The 19462-nt window shown below is 39.5% G+C and overlaps 1 protein-coding gene across 4 annotated transcripts in view; it reads right to left on the reverse strand.

The window, feature by feature from the left end:
• map2k5 (mitogen-activated protein kinase kinase 5) overlaps positions 1 to 19462 on the reverse strand; it is a 235402-nt gene that overhangs the window by 109018 nt on the left and 106922 nt on the right. For all 4 annotated transcript variants that reach the window (XM_033050038.1, XM_033050037.1, XM_033050039.1 and 1 more), the window contains 4 exons: positions 16332 to 16400; positions 16146 to 16227; positions 14200 to 14261; positions 1709 to 1757 (listed from right to left, as the gene is read on the reverse strand). In XM_033050038.1, the coding sequence (XP_032905929.1) occupies positions 1709 to 1757; positions 14200 to 14261; positions 16146 to 16227; positions 16332 to 16400 (262 nt within the window). The remainder of the gene's footprint in view (positions 1 to 1708; positions 1758 to 14199; positions 14262 to 16145; positions 16228 to 16331; positions 16401 to 19462) is intronic.

Consider the following 19462-nt stretch of genomic DNA (forward strand, 5'->3'; position numbering starts at 1 on the left):
AAACAAGAGTTTGAGGTGCCTTCCACCTAGAGCTGTAAGCACCTGTGGAGTAATATATCCTCTATATGTCAGACAGGAGAAAGACCTGAAAAGTGAATTTAACAGAAGCAACAGTACTTCTGTTAAATTCTGTTATTTGCACTTTATCAGTTTATTTATCCATGTGTGTATATATTTATATTATGGTATATGGACACACTTATCTGTTTTATAGTAAATGCCTACTATGTTCTGTGTGCTGAAGCAAAGCAAGAATTTCATTGTCCTATACAGGGACACATGACAATAAACTCACTTGAACTTGAACTTGCCCTTTGACTTTAAGGTATTTGAAACTTAGAAAACAAAGAAATATCTCATCATCCCTGGCATGTGAATACAAGAATGCATAGCCTCACATGCAATGGGATTACATTTGAATTTGATGCTAACCATATTCAGTTTTAAGTTAAGAGAGTGGAAGTAAATCAAGTATAGCACTTTGCGTCCTTTTGTGTAATAACCAGCATCTACAGTTCCTTGTTTTTTACAAATATTAATACATAGTAAAAGGAAATAAAGAATCTTACACACAAATATTTTTATAGAGATTCAGCACCCAAGTATGAATCAGCTGTGGTTTTAAAAGCTTGTAAATATAGCTGGCGCCAGTTGATGGAGAAATGGCTAATGTGGCGGATTAGATCAATACTGATGGGCTTGGATTAATGGGAATGATCTGATAAATGAGGTAAGTTCCTTTCCACCAAAGTGTCTCAATTAATAGGCTTCAAATCAAAATGATGTTTTGAAATAAAGCCTGTATATACAGTTATAGTCATACAACAAGAAGTGGCCCATCAGCCACCTTATTGCCCTCTGCACTAGTCCCATTTATCCATATTAGGCAAAGCAGAGACAATATTACTGGAACTGACATTTCTCTGAACAGCCAAAAAGGAGTTTGAAATGGGTAAATATTCCTGGTTATTCCTGACTGATGTGTGACAGATAATTGTAGGATTAGGATCATTTGTGATATCTGTTAGTTAGTCCGCTGCCATTCGCTATCAAGGTTTGCATCTAAAATATATTATTGGCTTATTCAACGCTTCATGAACTGAGCGAGTCATTGGCCTCGAAGGATGAGTGTATAGCAACAAAGAATCAGGTCTTTGGCCAACTACATGTCTGACTATGAAACACAGTTTTATTCTCCTCATACTCCCATCAATTTCACTCAGATTCTGCCACTCACCTACACACTAGGAGATATTACAATTGCCAATCAACTTACCGAGCTTCAGTTCTTTTGGATGTGGAAAGACAACTGGCACAGCTAAGGAAACTTGTCTGGCCACAGGTAGACCGTGCAAAGTCCACACAGTCAGCACCAGAAGTCAGGATTGAACCTGGCTCACAGGAGCTGTGAGGCACCACCACTAACATTTTTATTAAAACATTATCTTTTCATGCCACAGTCCAATTCCATTATTATAACTGCTGAATACAAATGAGCTACTGCGACAAAAACTGATTTAGCTATGCATTTAGTTATTTACAATAGCTCCAAGCAAAGGTATTTAAGATTGTTCACATCAGTGAGTTGAAAACCCAATTTTGTATTTATCCGCCATCCGAATTATTTTGAGCTACCAGATTAATTGATAATCAGAGGGAAATAAATAATATTTTTCTTTTAAAAGGCTTAACAAAAAGTATTACCCACCACGGTGCAAAATCTTTAGGCTCCACAGATAGGTAAGGCCTTTCACAACCTGGCAAATGAAGAAAAGAAAAAACATTACAATTTACCCAGCCACCCTTCACAATCTAGAATTAAAGGAACACAAATTCTACAGTATCTGCAGAAAAAGCTGTAGAGATTCAGTTAGATTCAGAAGAGTCGGGTAAAGCTAATAATTCAGGTTCATATTATAACAATAAATGCCAACACTTGCAGTAATTATCAAAATATAGTAATTATACACCTGTTTGTTCAGGATTTATCTTTTCTACCTTGTATTATTACTGAAATTTTGGAAACGAATAAATATTTGGGTTTTTTCATAATTCTAGATCCAAAATTATAACAAAACTTCTCTCAATTCACAGAAGGTGAACCGAGAAGTGAGCAAATTAAATCTATCTCGTCCGTAAAGCAGGATCTTCTTAATTCATTTTTTCTGATGTTAAACTAACATATAAAATAACACATCAACTCTTGAAAGGCTGGCATTTGATATACTGAGTCTTTGACTTATTCAGACTACATCAGTAGCAGTTTTTTTGCATAGCATCAAAAACAAAGTAAGCTGCCATGAATGCATAATGCTATTCATCTTTGCCAAAATTTGTTACATTGCTTTTCTAGACACATAAGGTTGATGGGTTTTGAGAAAAGCTGATGCCCACTCAGAGTTGATGAGGTCTGTTGCTGTGTCACTCTATTTACGTTCCAATGCCATTCAAGATAATCACACCCATGTCTGTGCTCTGAAACGCTGGGGATTTGTTTTAACAAAATGGTCTAAATGGCTGGGTGTATTTTGATTAAGCCAGACCCTACTGAATAAACAGCAACTGTATACAGCCAACACAGCAAATGTTATGACACATTCTGGAAGGGTTAAGCAACGTCCAATTCATGTAGGTTAAAACAAGCTTGACCTGACAAGACTCTAGTGATGCAGTACACAATACTGCTTGGCCTTTAATGTTATACCTGAAGCTGAAGCATGCAGATTGTGCTTGTGTTTTTATACATTTTGTCTCAGGTGTTTAGAAACAGCATTTTCTCTAAATTGAATTTTCTAATATAAATTATAAGTAGTAACAACCATTTATTACCTTTTTTACTTTGAAGGGAACATGCCAAAAATAGCTGAGCAATATGTGTGCTCAGCTAACTTCAAACTTTAATTTCATAACATTATTCAAATCTGTTTTCAATTCTTTCCCTGCTTTATGACAGATATATTGTATCAATGTGAAAATCCTTCAAATTCAAGATTACTTGTATAAAGTGTGGTGTGCACGAACTCCTAAAAACGTCCAATGAAAGAATAATCAGTGATTGCATGCTCTTACCCCAAGTATTTGTCCTTGGATTTTTTGTTTGCATTGTAAGGAAGTCTAAGGAGCATTAGAAGATGAACAAGCTCAGAGAAGAAAGCAGGTAGGAAAGGCAGAGATGAGGAGCTTATGAGAGGGAGCACTTTGTATATATTAAATGTAACTGAACATAAATTAAAATGTTATATAAAGGGGTCATGGCCTCAGAAAAGCATAGAATATAGAACAGTACGGTGCAGGAGCAGGCCCTTCAGCCCACAATGTCTGTACTGAACAAGTTAAACTGATCTCATCTTCCTGCAGGTGATTCATATCTCTCCATTCCTCAATATCCATGTGCCTATCTCGAAGCCTCTTAAACACCACTATCGTATCTACCTCCAACATCACTCTCAACAGCATGTTTCAGACACCCACCACTCTCTGTGTAAAAAATGTGCTCCTCACATCTCCTTTAGTTTACTTTAATTTAATTCATTGTCACGTGTACTGAGGTACTCTGAAAAGCCTTTGTTGCATGCTAACCAGTCCGTGGAAAGACTACACATGATTACAATCGAGCCATCCACAATGAACAGATACATGATAAAGGGAATAACATTTTGTGCACGATAAAGTCCAGTAAAGTCTGATTAAAGATAGTTCGAGGGTCTCTAATAAGATAGTAGCTCAGGACTGCTCTTTAGTTGTTGATAGGATGATTCAGTTGCCTGATAACAGCTGGGAAGAAACAGGCCCTGAATCTGGAGGTGCATGGTTTATGTACCTCTTACGTGATGGTGAGGGGAGAAGAGGGGTGAGACTGGTTCTTGATTATTCCGGTGGCCTTGCCGAAGCAGCATGAAGTGTAAATGGAGTGAATGGAAGGGAGGTTGGTTTGTGTGATGGTCTGGGCTGTATCCACGATTTTCTGTGATTTCTTGCAGTCTTGGATGGAGCTGTTCCCAAACCATCTGTGATGCTTCCTGATCAAATGCTTTCTATGATGCATCAGTAGAAGTTAGTGAGAGTTTTTGGGGACATGCCGAACATTCTAAGTCATCTAAGGAAGCAAGCCTTTAATCTTTATCCCTCTGATCTTAAAGCTCGGCCCTCTTGTCTTTAACATTTCCACCCTAGGAAAAAGGTTCTGACTGTCTACCCTATCAATGCCTCCCACAAATCTATATACTTCTATCAGGTTTCCCCTCATTCTCTTACACTCAAGAGAAAGCAATCCAAGTTTGTCCAACCTCTCCTTACAGCTAATAGCCTCTATTCCAGGCAACTTTCTGGAAAACCTCTTCAGCACAGAAAGGACGTATATGCCTGATGAAAGATTATCTTGAGAGATAACTATTTAATTTGAGTGAGATAACACACATGGAGTCAAACCAAATGTGGCATGGAAATCTGCCATGATCTAAGCGAACAACAGAATAGACTCAAGGGGCAGGCGTAGCCCATCCCTAGGGTTGGAGAACAAGGGAATGCACAAGTCATCCATTTGCCTTTTTAAAGTCACACGTTATTGTCAAACATTATCTATTTTCATATTTTTTATGTGAATTGCAAAATGTACAATTTTGGAGATAGTTTTGCGGCGATCATAATGAGGCCGTGACTAGTTCCCAGAATGTGGGAACTCCTCACGACCATGAAGGCGACTCCCCGGCAACCACCCGCGAACATGTGCATAGTCTCCTGCAGTCGCCTAAAATGTCGTCTAAGTCGGAATGTTGAATATTAGCGGCGACCAGAATGAAGCCGCCATGGAGAGTAGCGAGAATTCTCATGCCGTAGGTGGGTCGCCAGGAGGTCCTAGTGGGTTGCCAGGAGGTAGAAGGTTCTCGTAGGTTGTAGCCGGTGCTGACCGTTGAATTTCATTGGGGAAAAAAAATGTAAGCAGTAGTTTTCAGAACCAAGGATAATCGACCGGTAATGTTAAATGTCCGCCGAGCTTCACAGCCATGTATCTCTGGCTGCACTCTGACAGTCGCCGTTCCAACTGCCGGTTTTTCAGGTTTTTCTCCTGAAAAATCGCCTAAGTGGGACAGGCCCATTAATGTTCTGTGCAACATGGGTTGTGGTAATGAAAGATTTAAAAAAAACTGAAGCTCTACAGTGTCACTGCTGGTGGAGTATGTAATTGCAAGGGCAATTTTCATTAAAACCTGAACACATAATGTGCTGTGGGTAAAATGTTCACTTAGTGGCTATAGTGTAGGCAAACATCATCTTCACTTTCTCAATAACTCAACTGGATTTCAAAAATAAAATTTGCAACCAATTTCTAAATGCAGCAGAGCTAAGGAGGTCAATGTATTTCAATATTTATTCAAAATATTGAATGCAAAGCTTTAAAAAAAAATAACAAATATCAATTTTCCGCAGTTACCTTTGATCCTTAATAAAGTTGCTTAAAATAGTAGTGGGTATTTTTATGTATTTGAAAAAAAGCAATGTAAACTATTAAAGAGCAATATCAACAGTGGACTGTTACAAACAGCGTTCATTGATACATACAATATAACTTGATTCATGTTGGACATTTGGACAGGTACATGGATAGGAAAGGTTTATAGGGATATGGGCCAAATGTGGGCAGGTGGGACAAGTGTAGATGGGCCATCTTGGTTGGCATGGGCAAGTTGGGCTGAAGGGCTTGTTTCCATGCTGTTATAACTGTTTGGAGAGACAAGTGACTGACCTATGGGAAAAGGCCTTGTTTACATAATAACCTTTTCTTGAACAAAACTTCAACTGTTCTGTTTAAAAAATAAAATTCCATGATGCAATCTCGGGATAATTTAACATTATAAATTAGAATATATAATTATAATTTGTTTAGATCTATTAGGCAAAAGGAACCCACCAGAAGCTGTCTGATGTTCACACCATAATGGCCAAATACTAGTTTAGAAGGTGTTTCATAAACCACCATGCTTTTGAACACTGTTTTTGAAATTCTACTGAATGGTGTAAAATAAGAAAATATTTTAGAGCTGAACTAAATGGATAGTTTAGTTGTCTCTACCAGACAGTAGCAAAGTCTACAAAAGTATCAGTTAAAAAGTGTTATATTGGATGATATGTTTCATGGACACTGGGGAATTTATGAACTTACTTTGTTTGCCTCGGTGGTCAGAGGAGAATTTGCCAAGTTCCTTGCTCTCCTGAACTGATATTATAAAAATTTGTTTCTCTACTTCTCTCGAGAGATTATATGCCTGCTGGTATTGGGAGTTAAAGGGATAATGATGTCTAATTGCAAAATGACTGCATAAGACAAGCACGGTGGACCAGCTACTTTGCTCTTGTCCGTCATATTTACATTCAATTGCACATCACATTGGTGTTACGTTCTTGCATAAAGTATATTTCTGCAGTCCTTTGTGACGTGCTGTGAAAAATGGAGCTGGAACTGCAGAACAGACTGTGTATACCATGATAAATGTAATTCTGCAATGCAAAGCAGATGGAAATTTACTGACATTTATTAATAAATTCCCCAAACAGAACACTTGAAATAGAATGCAATGGGAAAAGATTGGAACATTTCTTGGTATGTTCTAAAATAGCTGCCTAGCTATTGTCTGTGGTGTTTATCTATATCTAGCTATGTCTGAGGTAGCTGTCTAAAATAAACAAAATAGGCAACTAAATGGAAATCGTACAATTCAGATCAAAAATGAAAAAAACTTGGTGTATGTTGCATCTTTCATAACCCCCTATTCCCCAAAGCATTATAGTCAATGAAGCAGTTTGAAAAAGTAGGCATCAAAGTATTCACGTGTTAAAAACCTTGCCAAAAACACGTGGTTTAAAAGTAAAATTTTTCTCCGTATTAAAGTACATTGAATTTATAGGGTTAAAGGAGAATTAATTGTAATATTTAATCATGGGAAAGTTTATAAAAGTCAAGTGACCATGACTAAGACTTTATTTTATTCCCCTAACACTGTAACTAAATTTAAGCAATAGTTATCTCCAATCCCTCCTCCTTTCTCAGTATTAAATACTTCCAATGCATTAGTGGAATAATGTATGATAGGTTTAATTGATCAAATATTTTCAAAACTAGTATATCCATCTTTCCAAACAATTCCTATGCCAAATTATTTTGTAGAGGCACACAAAAATGTGTACTCTTCACATGGAACAACAAAAGATTTTTCAGCATGGAAACATTCCTTTGAGCCAAATAGTAAGTGTGGGTGTTAATACTCCACAAGTTAAGTTGACTCCTGTCTACGTATTCTTTGCTTTACAGCACATTTTTCTATTTCACAATCTCTCATGCATTTGTTAGTTTTTCTTTTGTAAGTGAGTGCCAAACCCATTTACCTCAACCATTTCCTGTAGTAGGAAATTAGTTTACAACCCCTCTGACAAGACATATTTATCCTTATTTCCCTAATGGATTTATTAGTATTTACCAATGTATTTATCTCCCTGATAATGTATTTCTCTCCAGAATTTAGATTCTCCCAGAACTGAAAATCTATATTACTAAAACTCTGTTCTTGACCGGTTTTGGCTTTCTGTGCTGCGGTTTCCGAGAGAACGCCGCCACCTACGGCCGTCATTTTTGGCCACCTCGCTCAGAGCCCCCCTCCGCCGCATGTGTGCCGAGGATTTTTCCCTGTCGATGAAAATTGACAGAGATATTAATGTTTTCACAACATTCCCCATTCTCTCTGCTGCCCCTGCTGGAGGGAGGGGGAAGGACTATAAAACCAGGAAGTGGTGTGCCTCAATCAGTCTCTGCAAGTGGTGTGCCTCAATCAGTCTCTGCAAGTGGTGTGCCTCAATCAGAGCTTTGAATGACACTGACAAATGTCTACAGCACTGTGAGTACCCTTAATTTGGTTTGAAAATGAAAATATGGGTAGAGGTAAAAAAGCACTGCCTGCAAATGGTTGTTTGGGTTTGGGTTTGGGTTGAAGTAAAAAGGCACTCTCTCTCCCCCCCCCCCCCTCCCTCTCCCCTCCCCCCCCCCCCTCCTCTCTCTCCCCCCCTCCCTCTCCTCTCCCCCCCCTCCCTCTCCTCTCTCCCCCCCTCCTCTCCTCTCTCCCCCCCCCTCCCTCTCCTCTCTCCCCCCCTCCTCTCTCCTCCCCCTCCCTCTCCTCACCCCCTCCCTCTCCCTCTCCCCCCCTCCCTCTCCTCTCTCCCCCCCTCCCTCTCCTCTCTCCCCCCCCCTCTCCTCTCTCCTCTCTCCCCCCCTCCTCCTCTCTCCTCCCTCTCCTCTCTCCCCCCCCCTCCCTCTCCTCTCTCCCCCCCCTCCCTCTCCTCTCTCCCCCCCCTCCCTCTCCTCTCTCCCCCCTCCCTCTCCTCTCCTCGCCCCCTCCCTCTCCCTCCCCCCCCCCCCTCTCCTCTCTCCCCCCCCTCCCTCTCCTCTCTCCCCCCCTCCCTCTCCTCTCTCCCCCCCTCCCTCTCCTCTCTCCCCCCCTCCCTCTCCTCCCCCTCCCCCCCCTCTCCTCTCCCCTCCTCCCTCTCCTCTCCCCCCTCCCTCTCCTCTCCCCCTCCCTCTCCTCTCCCCCCCTCCCTCTCCTCTCCCCCCTCCCTCTCCTCCCCCCCCTCCCTCCCCTCTCCTCCCCCCCCTCTCCCCCCCCCTCTCTCTCTCCCCCCTCCTCCCCTCTATTAGCGTGAGTGCGGGGGGGGGGTAGTTAGTGTGTGATGCTGCATGCCGCCTCCCCCCCCCACAACCGCACGTTGGGGGAACAGACCCAACGGGTCTGCACTTGGTCTAGTATTCTCTACATTTCCCCAATCAAAATTTTATAAGACAAGCTTTTTTCCCCCTTTTTCTATCCCAAATGTATTAATAACCTTTCGGACGCCAGTCTCTTATTGTACCGATTTTGCAATCTTTCTTTTGTTAAAAAAAATGAGGTAGAATAGTTATTTTATACTTCAGGCATTACACTGCGAGTTTATGCTGCTCATCCTATTCCTTCCCCTCATTTTCCTTTGTTATGTATGTGTCTATAGAACAGTTTATGTACAAAATTCCATGATAAATGAATTTTGCAATTCCTGTTTACCCATGCAATGATATTTTTTAAATGTATTTTCTAAGTTTCTTGTGTCTATTATGTCTTTTCCCTCAAATTTAACATTTTCCAATGTTTAGTTCTTTGACGTATCACTGTAGATCTGATCTTACTGTATTGGGATCAATGATACAAAGATGTTCTCCTACTCTTCTTACAGGATAAGTGATTCTTCATAGACTTCCTAAATCTTTGAGCAACAAATCATGGTCCAAGTATGCAAATTAGCAGAAAATTAGATATGTTTTTAGCCCAAAAAAACGATGAAAGGTTTGAATAGGTAGCCAGAGAATTAAAGATAACTCCTCTTCTGGTGTCACAGATTTTTTAAATACATGAATATTTAAAGTTTATAGATTTGTGTGAGAAAATAAAATCCACCATTCTAACATTTTCTAATTACATAAAGGGGAATAGTATTGTTAAAACACTCCTATTACTATAATTAATACAACAAAAAGTGATCAGTGAAAATGCTCCTGCTTGTTTAGGAAATATTGTATCTGCACTAAATGTTATTTACTAAATATGTAACTTGAACAAACATTGTTTTATTTGATTACTTCAAATTATCAGTTTTTGTTGTAATAATAGTGAGGTTACTAAGTAAAATACAAAATGCAGGAGAAACTTGGCAGGACAGGCAGCATTTGTGGAGGGTTTAGATAGGTGACGTTTCAGATCGGGATGGTTCAGACTGAAGAAGGGTCTTGACCTGAAACATTCCCTATTCATTCCCTGCCTGAGCTGCTGAGTTAAGGGCCTGTCCCACTTTCACGACCAAATTCACGACCTTTTTTACTCGTGGACATTTTTCATCATGCTCGAAAAATGCCCCGACCTACTTGATGTCACGAGTACCTACGACTAGCATCACGGCCTGCTATGACCTACCTACGACCTCCTACGACCATGCTGCGAGTACGAGTCAAGGGCAAACTCGGCAGAGGTCGTGAAAGTGGGACAGGCCCTTTACGGAGTTTGTGTTTTGCTCAAGATTCTTGCATCTGCAGTTCCTTGTATTTCCAATGGTTATTACTGCATTGAAATAACAATTCGAAGAATAGGGTGTAAAGTGAAGCACATAAAATTAAATAGAATAAATATACCATTCTGTCCCATTTTGAGCACAGTCTTCTAATGTCTTGAGTTCTTTAGGGCTTACAGCTCACATAGATGAACAGTGAGTCTATAAAACTGTCCAAAGATGTCAATAAAGAACAAACATGTCAAAACAAGTAACACCTTAAAAAAACATTTACCCGAAAATATTTCATGTGTGTGCTGAGTTGGTAATTGTTAGTCACTAAGAGAGAACAAGTAAGATGCACTGATGCTCGAACTTTTGTTTGTCGACTCAATAATCAATATGTATATTTAAATACTTCCATTTTGGCTTTGCAAATATATGATCTCATAAAATTATACATTAAATTACTGCAGTAACAAGCAAATCATGACCAATTTACTGACAAAAGCCAATTTTCAAAGGGAAGCTCCGTTGCCTTGGGCAGTTTCCAAAGATAATTACAGGACTTTGTGAAAATGAAGGTCTGTGAATTAGAATGAACTGAGACTAATAGCTGTCGATGTTTGATCACTTGGATTTAAATTAATTGTCACTACAAGGGATAATGAATGTCAGAATAAGACTGCCAATGTGGAAAAAATGCAACCTATAATTAAGTGCTCTAAATTGCAGAGCTTTTCCCCGATCCTTAAAATGATCACATCTATTCTTATTAAAAAAATAAAACAATAAAATGCTAGATGAAAGAAAAACCACCACCAGAATACCAAATCTTTTAGATTTTAGTTTTCAGCCAACTGGCTGTTAGAAATTGATTTCACTTTCCAAATTGTAAATAAAAAGCACTCTCAAAATAATAGTTTTAAATATTTTACAAACGCTCTTTATTTCAAACAATTTTATGAAAGTTGTACTCTAGTGATGCAAAAATAATCTGAAAGAAGCATAGTAAATGATTTAGGAAAAGGCAGGTCATTGTTTTGCTATTTTAAGTTCTCTTTCCCTGAGTAAGACTTTGGTAGTCTTGATTAGGGGTCATTGATGATGCGATGATGCAATGATACAATTTATTTGTTGTCATTTGAACCTCATTGTGGTTCAAACGAAATTTGGTTTCTGCAGTCCTACAAACAAGAAAAAGAACCAATACACAACATAATTTACACAAACATCCATCACAGTGAATCTCCTCCTCACTGTGATGGAAGGGAAAGTCTTATCTCTCCCCTGCTCTCCCCATTCTCCTCCCGATGTCAAAGTCAAATCCCCCGGCGGGCGCTAGCAAGTCTCGCGGCCATTAAAGCCACGCCGGGCGATGTAAGGCCCCACTCCAGGTCATTTTCAACCCCGCAACTCAGGCAGGAGAAGTTGCCGTTGCGGAAGCTCCGAAAAGCGGTCTCCCACCAGGGACCCGCAAGCTCCCGATGTCACCGTCCACCGGGCCAACGGCTGGAGCCTCCGAATCTCCGGGGTTGGGCCGTAGAAGAAGTAATAGTTAGAGATGCTCATAAATATTAGTTTTCTAAAACAGTATCCCTTTTCAATGATCATCTGGGTGCTAATGCAACCAACCAGCAAACATTGGTGTGATCAGACAGACTGAAAAGCAAGATGAAGAGTAAGAAGAGACTGTGATAAGGCTTCAATAATGCCGGAAACTAAAGCTGAATCCAGAATTATTTCAAGTGGCTTTGTTTTCAAAAATGAAAATTATTTTAGGCCAAGAACTAAAGATAGCATGAAGCCTATCATGGCATTGTCTGCTTCAACCTGCAGTAAGAATAGCAAAGTAATTCCCCAATATAAATGCTGCAGAACTACGGTTAGTTTGCACTCCACTATGAGGGGTCTAGTGACAGGATGCAGTTGAGAAATCACCAGCAAAGAGTAGCCACAAATATTGCATACTGGCACTTCGGAAGCGGAAGCCAGCTGTATACCTTGAAACTACCATCACCCATTTGAAATGGTTTAGAAGTTGAACACCACTATTAAACCACATTCCAGGACCCAACTTGTACACCTCTTGTGCATTCTTCAAAGGCCTTGAGACCCTTCTTAAGTGTGTCTTTTGAGAAATGCATCATCGCTTTAACAGAAAATCATGTACGACTTATCTATCTATACTATTAAAAGTCTCGACTTGTTTGTCTGTCTGGCTGTGATCTCAGGAGCTACGCCAAAACGGTACACAATAGCGCAAAATGTTTTGTAGAATCTTACTCAGTTTTTATCGTGGTCGTTCGTATCAAGTTTCTTCACATTTGATGTTATTTTTCACATTTAAATTATTGATATTTTTAGGTTTAAAAAAGCCACCGTTAACAAAATTTTTACTGTTAAAATCCTTGCTGCACCAGCTTCCAACAGACTTCGATACAAAGTTGCAATAGAGGAACACTCTGTGCTTCCACCAAATTTTCACCTGAATGGGATATCACAGTCCTCCACCTGACATTTGCACCAATGTTGCCATCATACAACATTTACTCCAGCTCCTGACAGGACAGGAGGGGGAGGGTGAATTGGTATTGCAATTGGGGAAGTACAATTGGAATTTTTTTTAAAGTCCAGTGCTAGGGGATGCAGGGGAGTGCTGGAATCTTACGTTCGGTAACAGGTTGAGTTGGAGGACCACCCTCCCGTGGGGGCTACGGGTTAGTGGTGCAATATTGCGTTGGGGAACGGGTTGTATTGGGGGACCAGGCCTCCCGTGTGACAGGGACCCAACAGGGTCCCAGTTGGTCTAGTATATTATTAAAAGTCTTGACTTGTTTGTCTGTCTGTGATCTCAAGGAGCTACGCCAAAACAGTACACAAGAGCCAAATATTTTGCAGAATCTTACTCAGCTTTTTCCCGTCGTCGGTCTAATCAAGTTTCCTTCAGATTTGATGTTATATTTCACAAGTTATTGATATTTCAAGGTTTAAAAAAAAGCCAACTTTAACAAGATTTTTACTGTTAAAATCCTTGCTGCACCAGCTTCCAACAGACTTCGATACAAAGTTGCAATACAGGAAAACTCTGTGCTTCCACCAAGTTTTCACCTGAATGGGATATCAGTCATTCATTCGACTTTTGCAACAATGTTGTCATCATACAACACTTACTCCAGCTCCTGGCAGCAGGTGCTTCAACATATGTGGATTATTAAAAACATGCTTGCAGTTAAAGTTAATATGCCTCTTTTAATGGTACATTAAAGGCCAAATACAGTAGAAATTAATCTTAACCAGTACATAGGAAAAGGTGTTTGGATCCCATGACTTTTTAATGCTGAAGTCGTTTTTTAAAACATAGGAACAGAAAGTCTGCAACGTGACATTCATTTGGTGAAGCAGACTGAAAAGATTGACTTGCATTTGCATAGCATCTTTCATGGAAGTCCCAAAGCTTTAATTACTAATGAAATAATTTTAACCTGACTTTTAATTTAAGCAACATAACCTCCATAGGAAGCGAGTCTGAGACTTATAGTAGGCGACAGGATCTTCAACCAGCTAAGCACTATCACATAGTAGACAACTGGGAGTGGGAATTTGCAGAATGGCAAATCACAAGCACAAAAATAAATGTCCTAACTCCCTGAAATGCAGAATCCCTTGAGTGCATTTCACCTTGTAAAGCCAACCAATGAAAGATTATACTACTATGTGGTGTTTAGGCTCTAATAATAAGTCACACTTACAGCTGCTCTTATGGCTTCCTTTGCAAATGAAGAGTTCAGGTACGGGCAGAAAAGGTTTTTAAAAACAAACTCTATTAGGATGTCCCCAACCAGCCCAGAATTATAGAAGTGTTACATCTAATTACTTTTACAAGACTTACCTGTAATCTTTAGCCAGTTAACCGTGTCTACAATTCCAAACATCCCCCAGGCTATGATAATATGCAAATTGCAATTTGTGTCTGTCACCCAAGATTCTTCTGGGTGTGTATAAAGATAACATATATACGAAATAAATAACTTAATCATTTCTGGTATCATGATCATATTCCTGAATTCAGTTTATTCAAAGTAAAATCTGCGTATTTTTCAAGGTATGTCGACATAAAATTAAAAAAATATTTAAACTTACTGCAACAGAGATTCTGCCCAGTACGTGCTCAGGGATCTTTCTATATACATCCAAAGAGCCTCCTAAAGAAAATAATAACAAAGGGGAAAATATGTTAAATGAAGATTATTCCAATCAACTGTAAATTTCTTCATTAAATTGCTTTTGTATTCGTGACTAAGTGAAATACTGGAGAACTCTATCTGGTTCAAGGTCAAGTACAACAGCCAATTACTTAAGGCTAAGGGATATTTTAAAAAACGACTATTTCCAATTTTAGATAATCAGTAATTAGGTCTTATGCTTCTAATCAAATACCAGCTAACTGACATTTAAACAACAGAACTGACATTTTTGAAATATTTGTTTAAATGTAGTCATACTATTAAGAAATCACTGCTATACCATCATTTTTCTTGAATAAAGGCACACCGAACACATAGGCTTGTTGCCAATCAACTTAGTCGTAATGGGCTACTGCAAAAGCACTCTTGTGTTTGATGAGATAGAACATTTCCACCAATAGAGGAATAAGTATGATAAAAGTGATCCATTAGGAAAGCAATTCCAAAGACAGTGTGGGAAAAAAAATTATACTCCAGAACATACACCAAAGGGATTAAAAAAAACCCAGCTAGATGGACTCTTCTCCTTCTTCTTGCGTATGGCGTGCACAGCCTAACGTTGTAGGACAACTTGTTCTATTTGATCTTATTTGATTGTGCACGCCGGGTTGATTGCATTTGTCGAAACAGGGCGGACCACGTGAAGATTGCAATCTTCCACCCCTAGCTTGGTGGACAACCAACCTATTATCCGAGGAGGAAATTAATACATTATCATTAAAGAGGATACTGGTAGGGCAGTATCTTTTGAAGATGAAACCATGCTCAAATAAGCATCAATATCTGTGGAAAATCTAGTTTGATTACAACTCCAGTTTGGGAGGTAGCCCTAAGGAGCTATACCTGAAGATTGTGGCATCATCTGACAAATCATATGTCCAGCATTGGCCACTGCCTATGGAGTCATGCTCTAGGACTCCATAGAATTCTACTCTGGACCCCAGTATGCCCATGGTACCTTAAATCACAAAAGAAGTCAATGCCTCTGAAACAATATTCCCAGCGTAGGCTGTGCTTCTAAAATCATAACCCCAGTATGGATCCTGCGCCTGAAACTGCACTCCCAGTGTGGGAGTGGAGCCATATCCCCAGCATCATTGGTGCTACTGAAACCATAACCATTCACAGTGCCACTGGGTCCACACTCGCACTTACATTAAATCAATGCCTCACTGCAGGACAAAATGACCTAAATGACGCGTAAGAAAAAAGTACCATTTATCTTTCTAGATGCCCAAAAATATAAACAACCAATGGATAAGTCCCAATTATTTAACTGTTTTGCATGTTATTTAGCTGTCTATCCTGAGCATAACACCTACAGGTATTCAATGAATATTGTTTAGATTTTGTACACCCAATGCAGAAATCCCACAACCCTAACTAACCTATCAGCTTTGAATCCATTACAATCATGAAACCTTTTCTCAAGGCTCACACGAATCCTTTAAGCTATATTCCAAATTGAAATGTTGCCTATTTGCCATCCAAGTAGGTTTCAGCTAATAGTTCAAGTGGCATCAAATCTAGCTATATTCACTGATAAGCTGCAGGGCTGCTGCGGATTTAAGTGTGGCAGATTATTGTTGAAAAAGTGAAAAAGCATTTTTAGTAGCACATTGCAATACACGAATCTGTGGTTAGATTATTTTTCTCCGTAGCATTCCAATCCATTTGTGTCCTCGTTTTTTCTAGTTTTCATTTACATACCCTGACAGAAAGGAACATATGAATGCTGCTAGATTTTCACATGCCCAAGAGCTTACAACATAAGCATGAAACACCCATGTTCATTCGAGGCTATATAAATATTCTGACGTTTAAAATAATCCTCAAACTCACCATCCATGAATTCTGTACATATTGATATTCTGTTTTCCACGAAAAATGCGCCATAAAATCCTATTATATATGACGAGTCACACTGCAATCATTTAAGTGAAAAAAAGGACATTTTACTGAATAATCGTACAATTTGAACAATTCAAAAACAAAGTTAAAATTAGCAGTCTGGTGCTGCAAAATTACCTTATAAAGAATTTCTAATTCAGACATAATTTGTTTTTGAAGCTCCAGTGTAATGTCTAAGGGAATAACCTGGAAGAAAATTACATGTTAGTCATAAGGTAACTTTCTAAAAATTGTGACTTTAAAATATTAACTTAGAAATCTGGTTTAAATGTAGTCATACTATTATGAAATGGTGGACTCGGTGACTGTTGCAGCTTCATTCTTTCACCCCTTTCATTCATGGGCCTTCCAGCTCAAGCTTCAGTCGACCTTTGGTACTATTGAGAGTATTTCCATATTTAAACATGTCTTTCCTGGAACTGAGACTGGGTCTGGAAGTTCAGTAAGAGAGAGGATTGGGATCTGTTGACTGAGCATTCTGCCCTGGAGTCAAAATTGTGAGTAAGATAAATAATTGAGGGATTAGTTAGAGAATCGGGTACCTGACTGATAGACTGGGAATAGGAAATTGGGCGAGTGGATTGCGAGTGGATTGCGGGTGGTGGGCGACAGCCTGACTGAAAGACCGGGACAGGATGAGGTGTATCACTGAAAGATTGGGTTCATCCTGTGATGAAGGGAACAATAAGCAGATATTGGATTCAAGGGTCTGGAATCTTGGTGTATTGATGAAATTGGGAGCCAAGTAAAATATCAAGAGGCACATGGGGTCGGTGATTGGGCCTGAAGAGCCAAGGGCAAGATTGTGACCAAAGATCTATAGCATCTTTGATTGTGACCTTGTATTGCCTTGGTGTGATCCCAATTTGGCATTGTATTTGTGCTAATTTCAAGAATGGTTAACAATAATCAGTCTCAAGTCAAGGGTCTAATTTGTCCACTCAATGGGGAACACCGTCACCTTGTATGATAATTAGAGCACAAGGATGAATCACTCTGAAAATGCTCTATTATACAACCCATTTAAAAACATAATTATTCGATTGAAATTCCCGGCCAATATACCATACTGTAGATAAATGTAGATTTGTATTACTTTATTGTTGTCATGTGTACCAAGATACATTGAAAGCTTTGTTTATGTTATCCAGTCAAATCAGATTATGCATGGGTACAATGAAGCTAAACACAAATGCAACAGGAAGTGCAACGAGAAAAGTGCTAGAGTGCAGAATACCGTATTACAATATTATACTGTGACAGACAAAGTGCAGATCAAAAGATGTACAGGGTTCACAATGAGATAATTGGAAAATCAGTACTACACCCTTAACTTATGGGAAAACTATTCAGTAGTCTGATAACAGGGCAGAAGCTGTTCATGAATCTGTCAGTTCATGCTTTTAAGCTTTTGAATATTCTGCCTGACAGGAGACAGGAGAAGAGGATATGACCAGTGAAAATGTCCCTGATATGCTTCTATTATTTATGCACATACTGGTATCAATTACATGTTTTAAAATTTAGCAATCATAGCAATTGTGTAGGAGGCCAAAGCTGTAGAGAGAATTGATCTACTGAAGTAACCCACGAGTCAATGGTTTAAGAGACATTTAAGAGTGAGATAAGGATAGAATGGCATGAATTGTGAAGCAAGAGGAAGGAATATAGGTGGAAGAGGATGAGGGGCAGAAATGAGTGTGCAGCCTTATCTCCTTATGGCACACCTTTGTCCTGCAAATCAACCCCTCCCACCTCACCTCTATCCACCTGTCACTTGCCAGGCTTTGTCTCGTCCCCCCCCTCGATTCTCGCTTTCTCCCATTGGTATAATTAGTCTAAAAAAGAGTGCCAACACTAAACATCACCCATCCATGTGCTCCAGAGATGCTGCCTGACCTGCTGAATTACTCCAGCACGTTGTGAGTTTTTTGTCAACCCGCATCTGCAGTTCCTTGTGTCTACAAGTTTCAGACAGATCAAAGTACATCTTTTACTGAGTTGATGATCTTTCAGCAGCAGTCAATATTTGTTTTGGTTCGTGTCCCTAGAAATAGCCCATGGATCATTAAATCCTGTTTCACTGCTGCTCAGAGATCAAGGATCATGATATCCTCTTCCAGATTTCTTGGAAAATGCAAAGTCCACGAGGAGGTGGATGATCGGCCCACATGCACTGCAGCACTCTCAAAGGCAGTGCGCAGTGGAAGTGCGACATCAGCAGGCATTGATGTGGAGAGCCACTCTCGAAAATGGGCAGGTGAAGTCTTTGAGCTTCTTTCTGAATTCTGGGTGATGAGACATTCTGCAGTGATTTTGACCGTCAGCTCAAGAAGCTATCCAACAGAATTCACTGCTTTTGTTTATTATGTAACAAAGGGAAATAAGATTTGGATGAGGTGGTAGCGCAATAGAAAAGTCTGTAAGAATCACAGATTATGCCACAGCAAGGAACTATTTTGTCCTTTAAGTTCATGTTGACTTTTCGCACAGCAAATCTGTCTCATTCTTCTGCTTTTTCCTCATACCCCTGAAATTGATTTTCCTTTAAGTGTCTAGGCTTGATGAATCTTCAGCAATAACATAGGAAGAGGGTTCCAGATCATTACCACTCTCTGCATAGCAAAATATTCATCACACGTCCCATGTACATTTTGCCCATCAATTTAAATCTGTTTCCCTCAATATTTGAGCCTTCCACTAATGGGACAGCTTAGATTTACTTTATTGAACTCAATCATAATCTTATTCAGCCCTATCAAGTCTCCTCTCAGTCTTCTCTGCACCAAGGAAAATACCAACCGCTTTTCCAGTGTCTGAGACCAGGTTTGATCCTGGCCTCGGGTCTTGGCTGTGTGGAGTCTGTGCATTCTCCCTGTGACTACTTGGGTTTCCTCCCACTTGCCAAAGATGCATGAGTTGGTAGGTAAATTAAGTCTGTAAATTTCCTTTAGTATGTAGGTGAGTGATAGAATCTTGAGGATATCGAGACTATGGGGAAAAGGGGATTAATGAAGGATTAGTGGAAATGGTTGGTTGATGGTGCACATGGACTAGATGGGCTGAAGGGCTTGTTTATGTTCTATGTCTCACTAACTAATTTACGGGAAAAAGAGATGATTAAAATGCAAGTTTGTCTGGTTCAAGTGAAATGTTGCTCATCAGAAAATAATTTGTAATTAAAACAGAAATTAACAGAGGCCAATTCACTGGATGTTTTCAAGAGAGTTAGATAAAGCTCTTAGGGC

This window comes from Amblyraja radiata, chromosome 34, assembly GCF_010909765.2.
Source record: "Amblyraja radiata isolate CabotCenter1 chromosome 34, sAmbRad1.1.pri, whole genome shotgun sequence".
NCBI classification, from domain to species: Eukaryota; Metazoa; Chordata; class Chondrichthyes; order Rajiformes; family Rajidae; genus Amblyraja; species Amblyraja radiata.